The 21,462-nt window shown below is 35.0% G+C and overlaps 1 protein-coding gene across 1 annotated transcript in view; it reads right to left on the minus strand.

Moving 5' to 3' along the window:
- The window catches only part of LOC103271022 (unconventional myosin-XVI-like), a gene marked incomplete at both ends in the record, with an annotated part of 162,407 nt that overhangs the window by 127,996 nt on the left and 12,949 nt on the right, over window positions 1-21,462 (minus strand). Inside the window, one exon of the mRNA XM_008068502.1 lies at window positions 15,580-15,723. Within this exon, the coding sequence (XP_008066693.1) occupies window positions 15,580-15,723 (144 nt within the window). The remainder of the gene's footprint in view (window positions 1-15,579; window positions 15,724-21,462) is intronic.

Below are 21,462 nucleotides of genomic sequence, written 5' to 3' on the forward strand. Positions count from 1 at the left end.
GTATCTTCCACTTTAAGCCTTTACAATTTTCACACATATATATAACCAGTATGGTCAAAATCTTTGACTAGCAATTTTTTTCACGCTCAAAAACATTGTTCACTTTGTCAATATATATGTCAATATCAAAGAGCTATGTACATCAATAACGTATGCATTAACTTGTTCCTAGCATTGACTGAATTCAGTTTGTAAACCCTCGTGTCCCCACCCTAAGCAATCTCTTTGGTATTCTCTGCTTCTTCTGCACACTGCAGCACAGAGTGCTGTGAGAGCGACAGTTCTTCTAGAACACACTGACTGCTTTACAAGAAATCATTGTTGATCTTTTCACTTAAAATTATTTATTATATAAATGCAGGTGATGTAAGAAGGTGATGGGAGTTCTACTGTAATGTCAATACACAGACATCATCACCTTGATGAGATCTGCTGAATTCTCAAAGCATAGCCTCTTATTTATTTATTTATTTATTTATTTTTGAGTTGGAGTCTCACTCCATCACCCAGACTGGAGTGCAGTGGCCGCTCCCAGCCACCGCAGCCTCGACCTGCTGGGCTCCGGTAATCCTTCCACCTCTGCCTTCCAAGTAGCCGGAACTACAAGCGCGTGCTACCATGCCTGGCTAATTTTTGATTTATTGTAGAGATGAGGTCTCGCCAAGTTCCCTAGGCGGGTCTCGAACCCACGGGTTCAGGCAATCCACTCAACTAGCCTCCCAAAGGCAGGGGATTACAGGCTGAGCCACTGAGTCCGGCTAGCCTCTTTTTAAAATATATTTTACTTTTGGAGATATGAGGTCTCCTTGTGTTGCCCAGACTGGAATTCAATGGTGCAATCATGGCTCACTGAAGCCTCAAACTTCTGGGCTCCGATTATCCTCCTATGTTAGCCTCCTGAGTAGCTGGGACCACAAGCTCATGCCACCATGCCCAGCATTTTTTTTTTTTTTTTGTAGGGACTTGTTCTGCCTTGTTGCCTAGACTAGTCTTGAACTGCTGGCCTCAAATGACCTTCCCTTCTCAGCCTCTGAAAGTGTTGAGATTACAGGCATGAGCCACCATGCCCAGGTTTTTATATATGTTTTGCAGTGACAATTTTGTTAAAGCAGAATTTGAAAGATGCTGACTCTTACTAACGTAGGTCTTGATTCTTTTCCAGCTAATTGTCATTTTATAGATTCATTCTGATGGATCACAAGGGACTTATTTGCAAAAGTACACTTTAAGAGAGTCTGCAGGAACTTCTCAGGAGCAGACTTAAGCATATCTTCCAGTTTCTATATATATCTTTTTTTTTTTTTTTGAGTTGAAATCTCACTCTGTCACCCAGACTGGAGTGCAGTGGCCGCTACCGGCCATCGCAGCCTCAACCTGCTGGGCTCCGGCAATCTTTCCGCCTCAGCTTTCCAAGTAACTGTAATTACAGGCGTGTGCTATCACACCTGGCTAATTTTTTTGATTTATTGTAGAGATGAGATTTCGCCAATTGCCCAGGCAGGTCTTGAGGCAATTCACTCACCTCGGCCTCCCAAAGTACAGGATTACAGGCTGAGCCACCGAGCCTGGCCTATATTTTCTTACAATTTAAAAAGCAAACAGATTTTCAGGATCCAGCTTTTAATTAATGCCTATTTCAAAATCCATTTTGCTTCCTTGAGTGCAGAAGAATTGATGATATTACATAGACTAAATGTCTTATAGAATCCTCTTAATATGTTGATTAAGGAATGAGTCAACAAAGTCATTCCCAAGGAGAAATAACTCCCAAAGAGAAAGACTTCTCTTAACTAATACAAAAACATGCAATCTTCCAAAGAAACAGAGCTATATTCCATTGTTGTTAAGTTTACATTATTATTTATCTGAGTAGTGGTATCAGTGCACTGTTCCATATATCCTATCTCTTATGGCAATCTTTTTGACAAGTTTAATAAGTTTCTGATCTACAAAAACTGAGTACTGTTTCACATAATCATTTCCCCTATAAGTTAAAGCTATATCATCTCTCAAAATAAAATGAAAATCTTCAACCTCATACAAGGTTCAATGACTTAAGCTCACTTAATGTCAATGAGCAGTGGATTAATGAGAGTTTCCTGTGATTTCTGTCCTTGAAGAGTGATTAAAACATTTGCACTTATAAAGCTACCAAAGGAATTTTAATAAATTTGTCATCATAACTACTTCATGAAATTAGGTATAACCTTGTAAGAAGTTTTCTACCTTCAAATAGATATAACCATATGTAGTATATAGTTTGTAAGGAACATTTGTTTATAAGAAAACCTGGTACAGATATTTTTCTGGAAAAAGAAACTAACATAAATATGGGCTTCTATAATATTATTCTCATGTTACAATGAGACTTGGTCTTTCTGCGTCTACCGAAACATAAAAATATATGTATTTTTGTTGGAAAATCCAAGTTTTAAAAATATATTTCAAATAAACTTTTTATTTTAGAATAGGTTCAGATTTGAAGAAAGATTATGAAGATATTACAGAGTGTTCCCATATACCCACACCCAGTTTCCTTGGTTCCTAATTCTTGTATGGTATAGTTGTTACGATTCATGAACTGCTGTGAATATATTATCATTAACTGAAGTTCACACTACAGACAAACGTCCCTGGTTTTACATCATGATCATGTCTTTCATCTGTCCCAGAATCATCCTATCCAGGACACTACCTTACATTTATTAGTTATATCACTTGGGTTCTTTTAGGCTGTGACAGCTTCTCAGATTTCTCTCTCTCTCTCTCTCCCTCTCTCTCTCTCTCTCTCTCTCTCTCTCTTTAATGATCTTGACAGTCTTGATTAGTTTTAGTGAAGTTTTTTGTAGAATGACCCTCCAACAGGATTTGTATGATGTTTTTCTCATGGTTAGATTTGGCCTGTGTGTTTTTTGGATGTGCACCAGAGACGTAGAATGTAATATAAATATGATAGACTAGATCACCTGAATAAGGTAATATTTATCAAGTCTCTCTACTGAAAAGCCTTTTATTCTTTCCTTTTCATACTGAAAACTTCCAAAAGAAGTCATCTTGAGCAGCCTGTATTTTAGGAGTGGGCTTACGCTCCAATTTCTTGAGGATAGAATAACTACATAAATTATTTTAAATTCTTCAGCACAATCAATTTGTGTATTCTCCTTCATATACTTATGTAGGTGTGGACTCACAGATATTTATTTTATATTTTGCATTATAATCCATTACTACTTTATTTTGTTGCTCAAATTATTCCAGCTGAGGTCACTGGAAGGGAACTTTTTCAATTGGATCCAAATCCCTTTGACATTCTTTTTATTTTTATTTTTTAAATCACCTTCTGACTTGGGGGCACTACAAAATGATGCAGGAGCATTTTGTAAACTTCATGCTCCAGACCTAGATTCATTCATTTCCGGTACTTTGCATTGGAGAATTATAATAGAAACCAAGATTTTGGAGTTTGGTGTACTCATTACTATGGAAGTGTTGTTGCTTTAAACCCTCTCAGTTGATAGATGTGTGAATATTAACACATGTATATACACATAATCATAAATGTATCTATGTGTAACCATCTGTAATGATATTAATCTAGACATGAATTCACACTGATGTCTCCAATTCTAATTCATTACCACATGGACAATTGTGGCCTCTTTTTGCTTATTTGCAAATTCTTATTCAACAATGAGAAAGTTGGTTCACACATTGATCATCTACTTAATTGTTCACTTCCGGTATACATGCATAGTAGTATCAGAATTGCTAACCCATCCATCCCCAGGAAATAACTTTGTGGACTGCAGTAGAAGGTTTAGGTAAAGACTTTTTGTCTTTAGTTTCACAGTCTTCATTTATGATCAGCACCTTTAGTTTTTTTCTGTCCCCTTCAACAAATGTGTTTCCTAAGTTTGCAATACATTTCGATTTTCTACCTCATTCTATATTCCAGTTTTAGATCCCTAGACATCCTAAATGGTTTTTGTTAACTTTACTTACATCAAGGTTCATACTTTGTGTTATAAATTTCCTTTTTGTTCCCATAAAACAGTGTATGCACTATTACAATGTCATACAGAATAGTTTTACTGACCTAAAAATTCGCCCACATTTCATCTACTCAACCTTCTTCTTTAATTTTCAAAATCCTGACAATCACTGATTTTTTTTAAAAACTATTTCTCTAGTCTTGCCTTTCCCAGACACCTTCTAAAACTAGCTTTTTCCCACTTGGTTAGCAGTATGCATCTAAGATTTATCCACACCTTCTCTGGTTTGTCTTCTTGCTGGATCCCATTTCATTATATGGATGATCCAGAGTTTGTACATCCACTTGTTCATAGAATGACATCTTGGTTGCTTCCAAGTTTTGCCCATTATGAATAAAGCTACTATAGATATTTGAATGGACATAAGTTTTCAAGTTATTTGGGCAAAAACTGAGGAGCATAATTGCTCCATTGTACTAAAGACTACATTTAGCTTTGTAAGAAACTGCCAAGTGTGTCCCTAGTGTCTGTACCATTTTGCTTCCCACCAGCAGTGAACCAAAATTCCTGTTGTGCCACATCGTTGCCTGCAAATGGCACTGTTGTGTTGTCTGGTTTGCATTTTAGCCACTCTTATCGGTATATAGTGATATGGCATTTTGTTGTGATTTACAATTATCTAATGAAAAATGATGTTAAGCATCTTTTCATATGCTTATTTGTCATCTGTATACTGTATCTTCTTGGGTGGGATGTCTATTAAGATCTTTTGTCCGTTTTTCACTGGGTTGTTTGTTTTCTTATCATTGAAGTTCAAGTGTTCTTTGTAGATTCCAGCTATAAGTTCTTCCTCAGAGGAACTCATTGAAAGGGGAAAGTAAAATGGTGGTTATTAGAAGCTGGGGGTTGGTGAAATTGAAGAAATGTTGGTCTTAGGACAAAAACGTTTACTCAGTGAGAAGCAATACATGCAAACAATTTATTGTATGTAATTGCTATTAACTATAGTTAATGGTGACTATAAATAATAAAAATATATAGCACTATATCAAATACTTGGAAAATGCTAAGATTTTAAGTGTCTGTTCTGAGACTTTCTTTGTCTCTCCAAACTATGTTTTCCTTGGCTTTTGACATGTTTTTTAATTTTTGAAGGAAAGCCAGATATTCAATATTAGTAACCAAGTGAGGTAATTAGTTCTGGGAGGTGAGGACTTATTCTGACCCGGCTACTAGTTGGGTTGTGCTGAAAGTTTGCTGCAACTTTAAGGACCAGAGGCTTCCAATTTGTCTAATGTTTTTGTTTTTGTCCCCCTTGGTGACTTGGGACTTTTCTCATTTCTACGCCAGTCTACACTCAGCCTCTGGCAAGTCAACAACACTGCCATTTAAATCTTCCTACTAGTGTAGGGCTCCTATGGCTTCTGCTCCAGGACAGCTATGACTGGGAACTCGCCTGTATCTCCCCAGATTTTGGAGTGGATAAACTTTTTCTGAAAGCCTTAGTTCTTTGATGGGTCCAATAAAAGTCACTGATTTTCCAGTTGGTTCAGATTGCTTTTCTTCTTACGACAGGAGTGACAATTTCCAAACAGACCTGAAACCAGAAATCTTCCTGATTTGTTTTTTAAAAGACACTGGGTGTCTTCTGAAATGTAATTTTACGGTCCTAATCAATGCTAATACCAAGTACAAATTTTCACCATGGATAAAATAAATGTTCATTATAGATTTTAGTGGTCGAAAGGCTTAAGTGAAGTTAATGTACTAAAACTAAACCAAAGAACAAAATGGCTCTTATCGTCAATGGTCATTAACAGGGCATTGAAGCCAGAATATCTTTCTTTTTTCCCCCTCAAATTCTTGCTCTTACATGCCAAAATATATAACCATGGGCAAAAGTCAGATGTTTGCCCAATTTTTTTCTTTGGTCCACTTGCCTTTAGATTAAGTGAGATAACTTAAGTAGGATAAACAATGAAATGGAAATGTTCATGATTTAATCACAAAGATATCAAAAGTATGCATGTTTTCGCAAAGGCCATTTTGAAAGGCTTGGGTGGACTGAAACCAGATTGTCTGGAGTGAGGAGTGTCAGCTGAAGTCAGTGAAATTATAGTTTTTTCAGAGAAACATATCTAAATTTGAGAGAGACAATAGAGTGAAACTTAAAGAAGTAAGCTGGGTCATTTTTTTTTTATTTTAGTTAATGAAAGATACTGGAATATAACTGTAAATTTAAAGGAAAAAGCTAACATAATGCCTAAAAAAAAGAGAGACATAAAGGAGACATCCTTGGATAAGAGGCAATTAGTAAAATCTAGAGAGGATGTGGTAGGATTCAACTTATAAAGGAGAATAAATACCTCTTTAAGAATTGAAGAAAGGCAGCAAACGCATAGAAAAAAAAATCAATAGTTTGCCAGTAGGACCTTGAAGGTAATCCAAGCTTGAAGACTTCAATTTTCTCAGTGCAGTGAAAGGCAAGATTCGTTGATGAGAAAGAGATTAAATATTGTATGTGTGATCATTTACATAAAAAGTGGATCATCAAGTACTTGGTCTGAATTTTCTGCCACAATTCACAGTGAAAGATGAGACGTGCCATGAACCTTGTACATGTCGACTTATTTTTAGGAAGGTATAACTTTCTGAAATAGCAAGAAGAGCTGTGTCCTGTTATGCAACAAATCAAAGTAATGGAAAGGGTAACATTAATAACATAGAAGTTTATGCAGTAGCATTTAACCCAGGAATAGTCAAAACAACTCATGATTAAAGATCTGCAATCATTTAATTTTGGTCTGTCAATTGGAGCCACTCAACACAAAATAAGCCATGTGTTTATGAAATGCCATTTACTATTTCAGCTTTGACAGGATGATTTGGCTCTAGCCGTTGCCTGCAGCACCCATTAAAATAATCCAGCTCCACGCTGCCCATTAGATACAGCCCATGGCACTCCATCCTACAGACAAAGAAATTACTAATATCAGATGTTCAAACACAAAAGGCTGAGGATAGAGAAAACACTCACTGCAATTTTCAGTACTCAATCTATTGTTACTGAAGCAAAAGAAAGATAATGTCACTGCTGAGCCTTACCTAGCCAATGACTGTCCATTGGCTAAGATTTCCTCCTACAACTTCTGATTTCAAACAGTAAAAGTATCTTAAAAGGTCTCAGTGGCTCAGCCTGTAATCCCGCACCTTGGGAGGCTGAGGTGAGTGGATTGCCTGAGCCCGTGGATTCGAGACCCGCCTGGGCAACTTGGTGAGACCTCATCTCTACAATAAATAAAAAAATTAGCGGGGTGTGGTAGCACGTGCTTGTAATTCCAGCTACTCGGAAGGTTGAGGCGGAAGGATCGCCGGAGCCCAGCAGGCCAAGGCTGCGGTAGCCGGAAGCGGCCACTGCACTCCAGTCTGGGCAACCGAGTGAGACTCCAACTCAAAAAAACAAAACAAAACAAAGGTCTCCTAGTAGTATGTCATAGCAATAATTCAGCAATTCAATATTGTCTGTCACTCCTTTTCAAAAACTTATTTTGTCCTTTATATCTCTGTGTTCAATTTCATGATACTATATACAAACCCTTTATATGAAAACTTAGGAAATGGTTCTTCCAATAAGAAAAAGTTTGAGGTGAATAGCAGTAAGGCAGTTAATCATTTTCCCCAATACAAGTACCATGAGGCGGTTTACTCAATTAAATTATTTCCTCTTCAAAGTAATTAAAAACTAAAATACAATTTGTTTCTTATGGTTTGAAATGCGACGAACTGATAAAATGTGCAAATTTGCCACAGCTTTAGAATTGCTAACAGTAGAGAATAGCTTAGCAACTGTGGTCGCATTGTAAAACTAAACGTGGGACTTCAGATCTCTCACGCTGCAGATAAATGGAAACTTTTAATTCAAAATCTTATCAGAAGAGAAGTGAGAGTTGAGCAATGCTATTCAGAGACCCTTCCCTAGAAAATCACATGGTCCAAAACAGCAAAGAAAAGTCGATTGTTCTGCTGTCAGCAGATAAGTGACTGAGCAGATTCTGAGGATATTTTAAAAAGTAGTTACTCAGGGCATGGCTGCATTGATCCAGCACGTTAGAAATATATAAATAAGAATATTTACATGTTGAAATAAACATGAAGTCAAGATTTTTAAAAGGATAAAACATGACATAGTTTGACTTCCTCACTTTGGGCCTTGTGAATTTTCTTTTAAATAACAAAAAAGGCTTCTAAAAATCTGGCGAAGACCAAGGGCCTTGGAATTATTAATATTATTTTTTTGAACTAGAGAAAATTTGAGTTCTAGAGCATTGGTGCTTGAGTATAATGCAGGTTAGGAAATATTTTTAAAATGGAATTATGTAGAAAGTAAAATAAAAATTATGCATGTGAGATTTTCAAATAACTAATAAAAAAGTAAATTAAAAATCATCAGGGGACAAAACTTTATATAATTAAATTTATAATTATATACACACAAAAGTATATGTATTAAATATAAGAACTATAATGCATTAAAATATTTTTCAGAATATTTGGATTTGGGATTTTGTACCACTACTAACTTCTCTGATACTAAATTTCTTTATATAACAATAAAGGTTATATAATAAGTGTATTGTTTATGGAACAGAAATGCTCTTCATACTCAGTGAGATAATATTGGTAAGACAGCTACCAAACTTCATACATTTGTAATAATGATGAGATTCTTTTTGTTTAAATTTTGAAAACATATTGCAGAAATCCATCATTTTGACCCACCCAAAATTTCAAAAATAGATAGGGTTTAGATGATTTTTATTTCATACTTAAAATTCTGAAAAGTATCAATAGTTTTGCTTAGTAATAAATAAAGTTGATTTTAATTATTCATGCATTCCATAATTGCAAATTCATCTGCTTGCTAAAATGTATTTGTAAATCCAAAATCATTATTCATGGAACTTTTGTAATCATTTGTGGACTTGCACAGAATGATGAAAACTTTCAGTGAACCATTGACTTTCACAGCTGAAGTCAAACAACATGTCTTGTTTGAGTATCCAAAAGCTGCCTATTATTTCAACTTCCATAGAATAAACAAGTATCCCTTTTGGGGTCTCTTTGGTGCCATGGCGTTTGATATTTTTCAGCTTCTACAAATGGTTCCCTAGTGTAGTGATGAAGTACTATGTAGTGTGCTAAGTGCAAGAAGGCTGTGATGTGCTTTAGCAAAGAAACTACATGTGCTAGGCAAAGTTAGTTAGGGAGTGAGGTACGGTGCTGATGGCTGTGAGTTCAATGTGAAAGAGTCAATATTATATATGAAATAAAGTGCCTATAAACAGAATACACACAACACAAGGTCATGTACCAGTCTGTTTATAAAAATGCTGTGACCAGGGACTAAAAGGAACCTAATACTGTATTTCCCCTAGGAGCAAAGTCTCAGATTTCACTAATTCTGTGTTTGCAATGACATTATAGAACAATCAACCTTGAATAATGAGAATCGAGTCTATGTAAAATATTTCTTAATATGCCCCCCAAATTCTAAATAATCACACCGCAGGGCATAGTGGTGCATGCCTGAAGTTCCAGTTACTTGGAAGGCTGAAGTGGAAGGATCGTCTGAGCCCAGCGGGTGGAGGCCTCAGTAGCCATGAGCATGCCGCTGCACTCCAGCCTGGGCAACAGAGTGAGACTCCAACTCAAATTAATTAATTAATTAACTAATAGAAAGCTGTATTTTAAAAGGAACTATGTAGTATTGCATTCATCATGATCTTATTAGTTCATTTTAGGGACTCAGCTCTGCATGAATTATATTATAAGCAATATAGCACCAGATTGGAGTGTTCAGGTGCTGAAGCTTCAGGTTCTGAAGCTAGCCTATACGAGATCAAATCTTGTCTCTACCACTACTATCTGGTCTTCAGCACGTGGATGAGCAGCTACATGAATCAGTAGCCTTACCCCCCAAAAGAAGAAAAAGCCAGCGCTTTTGCAATAGTATTCTGTGAGGATTAAGTGAGTTCATAATTGTAAAACACAAAGAAAAATGCCTGACACATAGAGAGGACTGTATAAAAGTTAATGAATAGTATCTGTCACAGCTTTATAGATCATTTGGCTAAAGTACTGACAGCATTCACAGTCGCTAAGCCTACACCAAAACAAAAATCACTGGTGATTCAATTAAAGTAGCATGCCCTAATACTGTTAAGTGTATAATGCCCCCCCACATCTCTACTTAATAACAATTCACAATTAATAATCATCTCACAAATCAGTGAAATCATTTTTACAGATGACTTCCTGAAGCACTTGAAAAATGTGGTTCAAAATATCTTTCATTAATTTTTAAACCCAATCCCTCACCACTAACACTAATCTTCTCCATCTCGGCAAACAAAATTTACAATACCAGTTTCCCAGTTCTCAGGGCAAAAAAGCGGACATCATCTGTGGTCTCTGTTTTTTTCTCTCTGCCCTCAGCCCAATCACACCAAATACTGATGACTCCATCTTCAAAACACTGTGTGCTCACACAGCAACCGCTTCTTGCTAACTCCATCTGTTGTAGTCTGGGTAGTGACAAGGACCTAAATGTCCTCTGTACTTCTCCTCCCCTGGTCTAGCCCCACTGGGGCAGCAAGTATGATCCTCTTACGCTTAAGTGCCATCATGTCACTTCTCTGTTCAAAACTCCTCAACGTCCTTTCTAATGATCTGGGTGAAAGTATTCATTGATGCTCAAGACCTTGCAAGGGACTTCTTCATCTACCACCCAGCCCTCTGTCACTTCTCTGCAGCAGTGCTGGTCTCTTTGCGGTGCTGGTTGCTCCAACACTGAAACCATGCCACAGAGCTTTCCACCTGCCAGCATACCTGGGTCCACACGTCCATGTGGCTCACAGCTCACAAGTCACCTTTTCCATCAGGCCATTCCTTAATGCTCTCTCGTCCTTTCTCCGTGCCCCCTTCAAGATGTCTTACTAATTGATAGACGGTATATTTTAGTCATTTATTGGTTTTTACCTGCTTTTCCGGTCAGCAGAGATTTTGCTTATGTTGTTCACAATTGTTTCCCTTTATTATACCCAGAACAGGATCAAATATTTATTAAATGAATACATGCTTCACAGTCTCTTGGACCCATCATTAAGCTTTGCAAAATGGAAAGAAGATTGGACACGCAGCCCTAAACAATGTACAATGGCATTTATTTAGGTAAGTAAGATAAATTTCTCCTTTGTGGTTGTTGACAGGAATATATTTTTAGAGTAACAAGAATTTTTATGACAGCATATTTTCTCTATACTTATTTAAAAGCAAATTATTTCTGTGATGGATACTTAGGCTGGCTATAACATGACATGAATATCGCTACTCAGATTTGCTTAATTCATTAATCAAATTTCCCGGGAATTCATTTTATTAATTGCATTGTTTGTTTTCACCATTATTCTAGATTATAAAATGTCCTCTTATTCACTGTGTAGCATCTAGAATATGGCAGTCATTCAATAAATACTTGCTGAATGAATGAATGAATGAATGAATAAACTGAAATCTTCTTCATGGCAAGCCCTGTGTTGACATATAGTTAGTGATCAATTGATATTTGTTAGTTAAGTGAAGATGGTGATCACTTAATAAAAAGTCATTGAAAGAGGGAAACTAGTAGATATTACTCGGTATTTTAGACTAGACTATTCTATGTAATGAGAAAAAGGACACTGCAGAGCCATAAAAATGTTGCTAATAACTGGAAAATTATATGTCTAACTTTATGAACACACATGACATACGGATAGTTTCTATTTCTCAATTCCATCTGGTAAGAAAAAGTAGTATCATCAGACATTGGGATAACACATATGCTGAAGCAAGCTCTTCTAACGCAAGTATAGAATGAGTGAGATAAAGAAATCTAGAATATGCAAAAGGATGAATGGGCCGATATGATAGCCTTTATTAGATATGAGTTAATATTTTCAGGCTGACTTTCAAAAATTGACCTTTCATTTTTTTCATTTGTTGATTCATGTATTCAGCAAGTATACACTAAGTTTCTGATAAGTGCTGGTCACTGTTTTAGCAAATAGTCATATATGCACTACTTAACCACTTTTGTGACTTGCTAAAAGCTAATTATTTATTACGTGCCAAACTTGAAGTTACTTAGTCAACTCAACACTGCTGGTGTATGTCAGATATAGAATTATTAAGTATAAACCAAATTGCTTCAGGCAGAAGAGATGTTTCTTATAAAGGCAACCGGCCATTAATACGATTGAGTTGTTGCTATGGGAACAAACAGGAGTTATAGAAACTGTATCTCATAAGAACAAAGAGAACAATGAATCATTATTGAAGCATGCACAAAGTTTACGATGAAGTGAAACATCAAAGAACACAGATAATGTGCTATTAATTTTCACAGGAGGATGAAATAAAATTTTAAAAATAGAGTATATAAAACTCTGCAAGTCAGAATGAGTTGCCGTTGACTCTTATAATGACATGAGAGTATCTTCAGTTGGGACAATAATTTGGTACTTCTTCAAATAATTATCCTTTTTCTAAACATTTACTTTGGGAACTAGGATTGCTACCATTGTTGAGTGATTGCCTTTGAAAGATGCTGTTTAATCTCAACGAGAAGAAAACTAATATAAATTTCCTTGGTTATGCAAGAAGCCACAAGGGAGACCTAAATAACTTGCCACTACATATCTAATTTATTGTTATACTTTTATTATACCTTGTTTATTGATACCCTACATACCTGTCCTGGTGGCCTGACCAAATCCTAGCTCTGGTTATAAACATACTTCATTCTTGTGTTCAGCATGGTCTAAGTGGTTTGCTACCTCTACTCCAGAAATTATATGACTGATATTTTTGCCTCCTGTGGTAACAGTCTCCCGTATCCTGAAAGGGAGTCATCTACATGTAGTTATAACTGCTGCACATTGAAATCACACACTGTTACATAGTAAGCTCTTTTTCTTGAGATTTATCTCTGCTTTTGGGGGTGTCTGGATTTGGTGCATCACCTCTGGACTGTTTCTGCAATATTTGATTGTATACTATGAGATGCCTAGACCTGGACTCAGTGGAGACTATATAAAGACGGTCGATCCTCTTGTCCTGTTCCATCAGAAATAGAAACAGACATTCCAGAATAGAGAAAAGTTATCCAGCTGATAGTAAAACTAAGATATGACAAACCTACTTGAACTCAAGAAAGTAAAGTCTTTTTTCCAGTGATTTGTATTGACATGATGAAATAAAGATTTAAAAATTTTAGGCATAGCCACATGAATACTGATCCCTGTGAATAAGTATGGCCACTTTGCATGCAGGAAAAAATAGTTTCTTCAGGCAAAGACTTAGTGTAGTGAATAATGATTAGTTATATAAAATAGAGACGGGCTTTGAAAAAGTTACTGATTCACCCAACCGATAGTTAGAAAATGGTAAATCAGACATTAAAACACACACACACACACACACACACACACACACACACACACACACACACACCATGAATCAAACTTTTCTATTCCGTTTTCATATGATTAAAGCAACTCTTTTCTCCCAAATCATCTACTGATTAAACTACAAAAAATATATATCAACAATTACTATGGACTAAACCCTCTTTCAAAGGATCCAACCTAGTGTTTATGAGTTCTGAGCATTCTAGAGTGTTCTAAAGTTGGTCATTTCATGGCAGCACTCAGAAGTTGATTTGGTTTCTTTCTGCAATATGTTTTACAATTTCCATCAATACTGAGGAAATCCCACAGCCTTTATGCCATATTGTCAATTTAGTGTCTCTTAGACTTTATTTCTACAAAATGAAGCTTTTGTCTTTTGAATGAGTTAAGTAACTCTTCATGTTTTTTCATGTAAAGTACAAAAGTTTCTATTTTATTTTAAGTAATCTTATTTTCTTTTCCTGCATTTATTAATTTTATATAGCTTCCATCTTCCAGGATTTGAAAGGAACACATTTTTAGTGACATATATTTCTACTGTAAATGTCTACTGTAAACATATATTTCTACTGTAGATATATATTTCTATTGTAAATATATGTCTACTGTAAGCACACACACACACACACACACAAATATCAGGGAAAACCAGACAAAATTAAGCCTCATCCAAGGTTAAGAAAGCCTCAACTCATAGTCTTTAATCCTAAAACACTTTTACTCATAATTTTAAAAGGGAGAAAGAGTTGCAGTGTAGTGAATGTAACTGTGTTTCACAATAAGATATGCACCTTAATGTCTGCGAATGTGACTTTATTAGGTAACAAGGTCTTTGAAGATGTATGCAAGTTAAGATGAGTTCATCTGCATTGGGTTGAGTCCTAAATACAAATATTTGTGTCTTTGTGAAAGAATGGAGGGGGAGATTTGGGCACACAGACACAGAAGAAAGTCATGCTTATGGGATGATACCACTACAAGCCAAGAACCCTTAAGGATAACAGGGGCCACTCTAACTAGGGATCATCGGGGAAGGATTTCTCTGTAGCACCTACAGAGAGAGTATGACCCTGTCAACACCTTGGTTTCAAGATTCTAGCCTATAGAAATGTGAGGATAAATTTCTCTTGTGTTCAGTCACCAACTATTGGTAATCTTTCATGGCAGACACAGGAACCTAATATAGACAGCACAGCTCAGTGAAAAAAGAATGGACTTTGGACAGTAAACTTGAGCTTGAATCATTAGCTTATTTTTTGGCCAAAGGCAAGTTGCTTAATATATTTTAGCATCAAATTGCTTGTGTGTAAAATCTCAAGAGCGTATGTGAAATAATGTATGTGAAAACCTTGGTACATAACAGCAAACCACTAAAATATTAGATATTAATAAAGAGGAAAAAAAGGAAATCATTCTTACTCTTATATTCCAGTACATTTTCTAAAAATTCTGTATAATTTCCATAATTTCTTAAAATCTGTTTTAGAGATAAACCAATTATAAAAAAAAAAACACCTCAATTCCAAACTAAAATGTGTGTGAGAATCCATGTCAGGGTGTAAAATATAACTAAAAACAAAAACAAACTTCATGCTTTTTATATTTGCAGTTTCATTTTTATGTAAACAAATGTTTAGACATTTCTTTACTAGATGTAGCCAAAAAAAGAAGATTCAATATAAGCCACATCTCTTTACAGTTTTATGCCTTTTTGGCTGAAAATTTTAAAAGGAGAATGAGTTGAAAAACATTGTTATTCAGCCATATTAGTTAAGAATGACTTTTATCAAGACCAAAAATTTCCAAGGAACGGCAAGAGGAGTAGAAATTTGCACAATTTGTTTAATGAACTGTGACCCACAGCCCTAGACTCTAATTATCCTATATTCTAGGTGAATAAATGATATTATATCCACATTTTTTCTCAAAGTATTATGTCTCGTAAAGTATTATGTCTCTTAAAATATTACTATGCTTTATTTGTATTAAAAAGCTACTTTATACTTTATGCTTTAATATGCTACTTTTCTATGCCAACAAATCTCCAAATGGTAGATGAACCAAATTGCTTTACTTACTAGTACAAGAAGCAGGACGATATCAGGATTGTCACACGCACAGGCAATGTGCATGGGTGTCCAGAAGTCTTCATCCTGGTGGTTGACATTGACGCCTCTGTCAATCAGGATCTCTGCGATGAAGGCATTGTCATACCGAGCACACTGAAAGAATAAAAGGAGATACAAAACTATAACAAACTATGGTAAAATCTATTCTAAATGTTTACAAATAAGACATTTTAAAGCCAACTGTGGAAGTTGAGAGGTGAAGCTAACCTGAGAAAGGATGTTCCCTAACGAACCCACGGGGAAAGAAACCTGTGGAAGTCATGGGAATTGGTTCAATGACGAGAAGACTGATTAAAAAGAAGAAAACAGAGGCAGATATAAAGCTGGTTAAAAATAAAATCAGGCAATCCCTTTGGGTCCCCTCCTGCTCTGGGAGCTTTTCTCGCCTCTCAAAATCCTGCTTTCGAAAAAAAAAAAAAAAAGTCACTTAGTGGGTTGTTTTCATTTGTAGATAGGATTATTAGGAAATATTGAACCACTAGGATAGGGATTTTTCTAAAATACAGATGTGATCATATTATCCTTCTGTTTTAAAATGCACATAGTTTGTCACTGCCACAAGGATGAGGTTTAAGCATTTGATTGCATCCAAGATAGGCAAGATCCTTCAAAATCTTTCTAACATCATTTCTCATATTCTCATATGGAGACTTCACACTAAATACACAGGACTACTGGGCATTCCACAGCATGCTTTATTGTAAAAGTTAATAGTTGAAATTGAAGAGTCTTCTACCATAAATTTTAATAATTTCGTAATATGTTATTTTTTATATATTCCATTATCTCTTAACTATCAAACTATCCAGGAACTTATTTTGTTTCCATTTTTATTTATAATATATAATTACAACCCAGGTAAATATGTGTATAAGCCAGAGCTGACATTGTAGGTGTGCCATCTATGCAATTGTTCTTAAATTGATCCTATACTTTGCTTGATGCTCTCCTGTTACCATCTTAAATTTTGATAATTTTTTGAAAGTTCCACATATTCACTTGGCACTGGGCTCTGCAAACCATCTAGTTGTTTTATAAATCCTTTTTGTATTTAAACTATATGTTACATTAATGCCAAATGCTTACTAGTAAAATTCTTTAAAACAATGTATAAGTACATCAAAAAAATTTCTGGGTTGTAGATATATACTTTTGTTGAGATTTGAATGGATAGAGCAGATTTGCCACCCCCAAACAGTGCCAACCAATGCTTCCACTGGAAATACTGTCCTACAAATATATTCACCTTTTCACTGGATAGTATTACAAACAAATCATTGTAGGCATGTCACTTCTTAGGAACAGGAGTCAGATTTACCTTACTGCTTAAGTTAATTAAAAACTACACACACACACACACACACACACACACACACACACACACACACACACACACACACATACGATGGGAAGAAAACAAGATGAACCCTAATATTGTTCTAGCCTGCTATCTTGAGAGCATTCACAAGCTACAGTTCAGGGAGAAGAACCCAGTCTGACCAGGGCCAGCTCATGAGATGTCTTGAGAGACCAAGGTGATTGAATTTCACAGGGCAGTGTAGCACAGAGGACAGAGCCTCACAAAGAAGACCCTTAAAGTTCTAAAGAGACACGCCCCTCCTAAGTGCTCAGCTGAATAATAATCAGCACACGCAATCTAGGAAACTATCTCAGGTCAAGGAAGTAACTACCTGAAAAGAAACAAGACTCAGAGCCCACAAATTGCAAGAAATAGTGTCTGTTCCCATCAGCTAGACTGAAGTCTTATAACTGACAGGTCACTGGATAGTGTACTAGATGTACCTTGCCTTGGGTGAGAGGTCATGTTAGCCTAAAACTCAATGCTGCTCTGTTTTCAAGTTTAAAAAAAATCTTAAATTCAAGTCCTACGATGATCAAATTATTTCCAAATAACTTAACAGCCCCCTAAGGACCTCAATATTATTTACAAAAACAAAAAAATATGAGTACCAAAAAAGGCAACATTTACTAAGTCTAGAAGCCAATAAGTTACCAGGTCTATAACAAAGCAGAAAAATAAGACTCACAAGGAAGAGAAAAGCTGATCAATGGGAACCTACCCAGAAGTGATGCAACTGTTTTTTAGAATTAGCAAATCAGGGTGTTTAAGCCATTATAACCATATTTCATATGTCAAAAAGCTAGGACACTGGTTGAGCATGTTAAGTAGATATGTAGAAGATATAAAAAGACTCACATTTAATTTCTAGAGATGAGACTTACAAGACTGAGATGAAAAATATATTACCAAATGAGATTAACAGCAGTCTAGATATTACAAAAGTAAAGTCTAGTGAACTTGAAGACAGTAATGTAACTTATACAAAAGATAATAAAGAAAGAAACATGATTTTATAGCAGTGAAAGAGTATCAGTGAGCCGTGGGATACCTTTAAAAAGAATGATATCAAAATGAAGAGCACTGAAATAACTATATGAATAATACATATTTGTTTTTACTGAAATATATTTAGAATATAGTTGTCTTAAAAATAACAATGTAACAAGAGGTTTATAACCTATGTAGATGAAAAATGTATGACAGCAATAACCAAGGCTGGGAAGGAAAAAATGAAAATATAATATTATAAGTGATGTTTTAATGCTACATGTGAAAGGGTAGAATCTCATGTGAAACTAGTGTAGTTAGGTCAAAGATATATTCTAAAAATACTAAAGCAACCACCAAAATAACAAGTACAACACATAATACCACATAAATAGATAAACTTGAATCATCATGAATAAACCTAAAAAAGGTAGAACAAAGGAGAAGAGGAACACGTGGGACAAGAAATTTAAAAAAGGGAAGATTTTGAATTTCAGCCTCAATATACATATATTTGTATAATTAAGGGTAAATATTCTAAACATTGCAATTAAAAGACAGGTATTGTCTGACTGGATTAAAAATGAAGACCTAATACTTGTTTACAGAAAAACACTGAACACTATCTTCTAAAATTAAAAAATTAAAAAAGTTTACTTTTATCATTTCTCTTTGACATTCTACTGGATGTTCTAGCTAGTGCAATAAGGAATAATTACAACTGCCTTTAGTCACACATGACATGATCATGTATGTAGAAAATATGATGAAATATACAAATAGTTATTACAGTCAATAATTAAGTATAGCAAAACTGTAGCATGCAAGATTACTATACAAAAATCAAAGATCTATCTACAGGTATGTTAGCAACAAACTTTTGGAAAATGATTTTTAAAATTAGAATAGCATAAAAATTACTGAAGTACTTAGAGATAAACCTACAAAAGGTATATTAAAACCTGCACACTAAAATCATCAAAGCATTAGTGAAATGATTTTTTAAGCCTAAATACATGTAAATACATATTGTGTTCTTGTGTCAGAAGACACAGTATTGTTAAGAAACCAATCTTAACCAAATTGACCTGTAGATTCATTTCAAATGCAGTCCAAATTATAGTATGTGTTTTTGTAGAAGTTGAGAATCTGAATCTAAAATTCCTAAGTTAATGCTTAGGACCTAGAATTCCTCAAAAATCTTTGGGGAAAAAAAAAAGTTCATGAACTAAAGCTACCTAATTTCAAGGCTTATTATAAATACATAGGTAATCAAATTATGTTAGTCAAGACAGTGTAATGTTGGCATAAAGTCAAATGACTCAGTGAAACAGTAGGAATTTAGATAGATCCTTGCATTTATAGACAACTAATTTTCTAAAAAGTTATAAAGGCAGTTCAATGGAGAAAAAATGTTCCTTTAACAAATTATTCTGAAACAACAGGGTGTACATAATATACAAAATATCCTTTTGATTCATACTTTGTAGCATATACAAAATGTATTCATAATGTAAAACAGTAAAGAATGTTTTAAAAATTACAAAAGTTCTAGAAAGAATATAAGACAACATTTTTTGTGAAAAACATAACCTATACATTGGAATATTAGTAAATTGGATTTAATTAAAATAAAAATCCTTTAACTTCAAAAGGTACTGCTTAGAGGGTAAAAACGACAAGTTGCAACCTAAGATAAAATATTTGCAAAGCAAATATCTGATAGAAAACATTGATCAAGAATATACGGAGAACTCTCAAAATTCAGTGTTAAAATAAAAACCCAATTTCAAAACTTAGGCAAAAGATTTAATCGGCCACCTCACCAAACAAATGGATGTTCAAATTGTAGTTCACAGTCATGTTTCACTAATCTCAAACCAGGCAAACTGGGGACCAAAGGGAGGCCCAAACCTTACCTGGACGCTGCCCACTTTTATACCTAATCCTGAATTGTACCCACATCTTTACAATAAAATAAATGAAAAAAAGAAAAACAACGACAAATCAGAAAGGTGAAGGCAAGTGGAGATAAAATTGCAATCATCAAGACAATATGAAAAATAAATTGTCATTGATTATTGTTAATAATACCAAACAGATTGTGCTTAAGTTATTAGCAAACTAATGGCATAAATCATGTTGGAGAAAATATAAAATATTGTGCATTGAAAATTTTATCTTATTTTAGCTTAAAGATCTTATTGCAATATCATAGACAAAAAAAGACACGTCTTAAGTGTTTTGTTCAATCAACCATTTTCTGACTTCCATCACAATAGATTACTTTAGTCTTTCTTGTCCGTTATATAAATGTAATCATACATTGTATCTTTGTGTTTGTATGTGTTATGTGTGTATCCTGCTTTTCTCACTCAACATAGTGTCTGTAAAATCCATCTGTCTTTTCTATCAGTAGTTTGTTCCTTTTTCTTGTTTAGTTGTATTTCACCATATAAATCTGCCACAAATTTTAAATTTCTCCTTTTATTGATGAACATTTGGGCTGACTTGTGCTTTCAGCAATTATGAATAAGGCTGCAATGAACATTTTTGTGTAAGCTTTTCTGAGCGTTTGATTCTATTTCTCTTGTATAGGCACCAGGGTGTACAATTGCTAGATCAATATACAGGTGGATTTTTAACTTAAGAAAAAAGAAAACTCATATGGTCCCCTGTCACTTACAGACAAAAATTCTTGTAGTTTCAAGAGTGTGCAATAACTATAATGCAAAGTCATGTAGTGAAGTTCGTATGGAGGAAGGTATTAAACAGACATAATTAGGATGCAGTAAGCAGTTGGGGCAATGGCAAAGATATTCATTTTGATGGAGTCGCTTTGATCTTGAATTAAGGTCGTTCCATATTTGACGTTCCAGGTGATATGCAGTCATAATCGAAGGGTCACTACCCTGGGGCCTAATGTATGAACTGTAACCCCATTTCCAGTACCTTCACGTCTGGTCTGGGTACAATGACAGAGACGAAAAGGACAAGAGTGTAAAAGTTCAGTCATCTGGTTTTAGAACATGAGCCCTGGATCCAATTCATTTTAGGAAATTCATATGCAAGTAATTCCTTTACAACTCTCTTTATCTGTGTGATAGCTCACTTTATAATCAGCAAAGATGTGACCTCCTCCTTCTGTGCCTGTCAGGATACCCTCACCCTGCCCCTCAGGAATTCACATTCATATTCAGATACCCGAGGTTTGGATTTTCAGTGTCTTTCACCAAAAAAAGTTAATTAGATACAATGTTGAAAGTGATATGAGCCCCTCCCTGGTTATGTCATTTTTAGAGTCACATTTCAGAGGATTATGAATAATAATTTGACAGCACAATAAATACCTTCTAGTTATACTTGTCTGAAGAGATTGTGATGGTTGAACATGCCTGTTACAATGATCTTAGGATATTATTGTTAGGTAATAAACCTATTTCTCTACAGAAAAAATTTTCTTCAAGCCAGGAAATTCAGGT

Source organism: Carlito syrichta, unplaced genomic scaffold, assembly GCF_000164805.1.
Source record: "Carlito syrichta isolate Samal-C Ts95f unplaced genomic scaffold, Tarsius_syrichta-2.0.1 Scaffold311106, whole genome shotgun sequence".
Taxonomy (NCBI): Eukaryota; Metazoa; Chordata; class Mammalia; order Primates; family Tarsiidae; genus Carlito; species Carlito syrichta.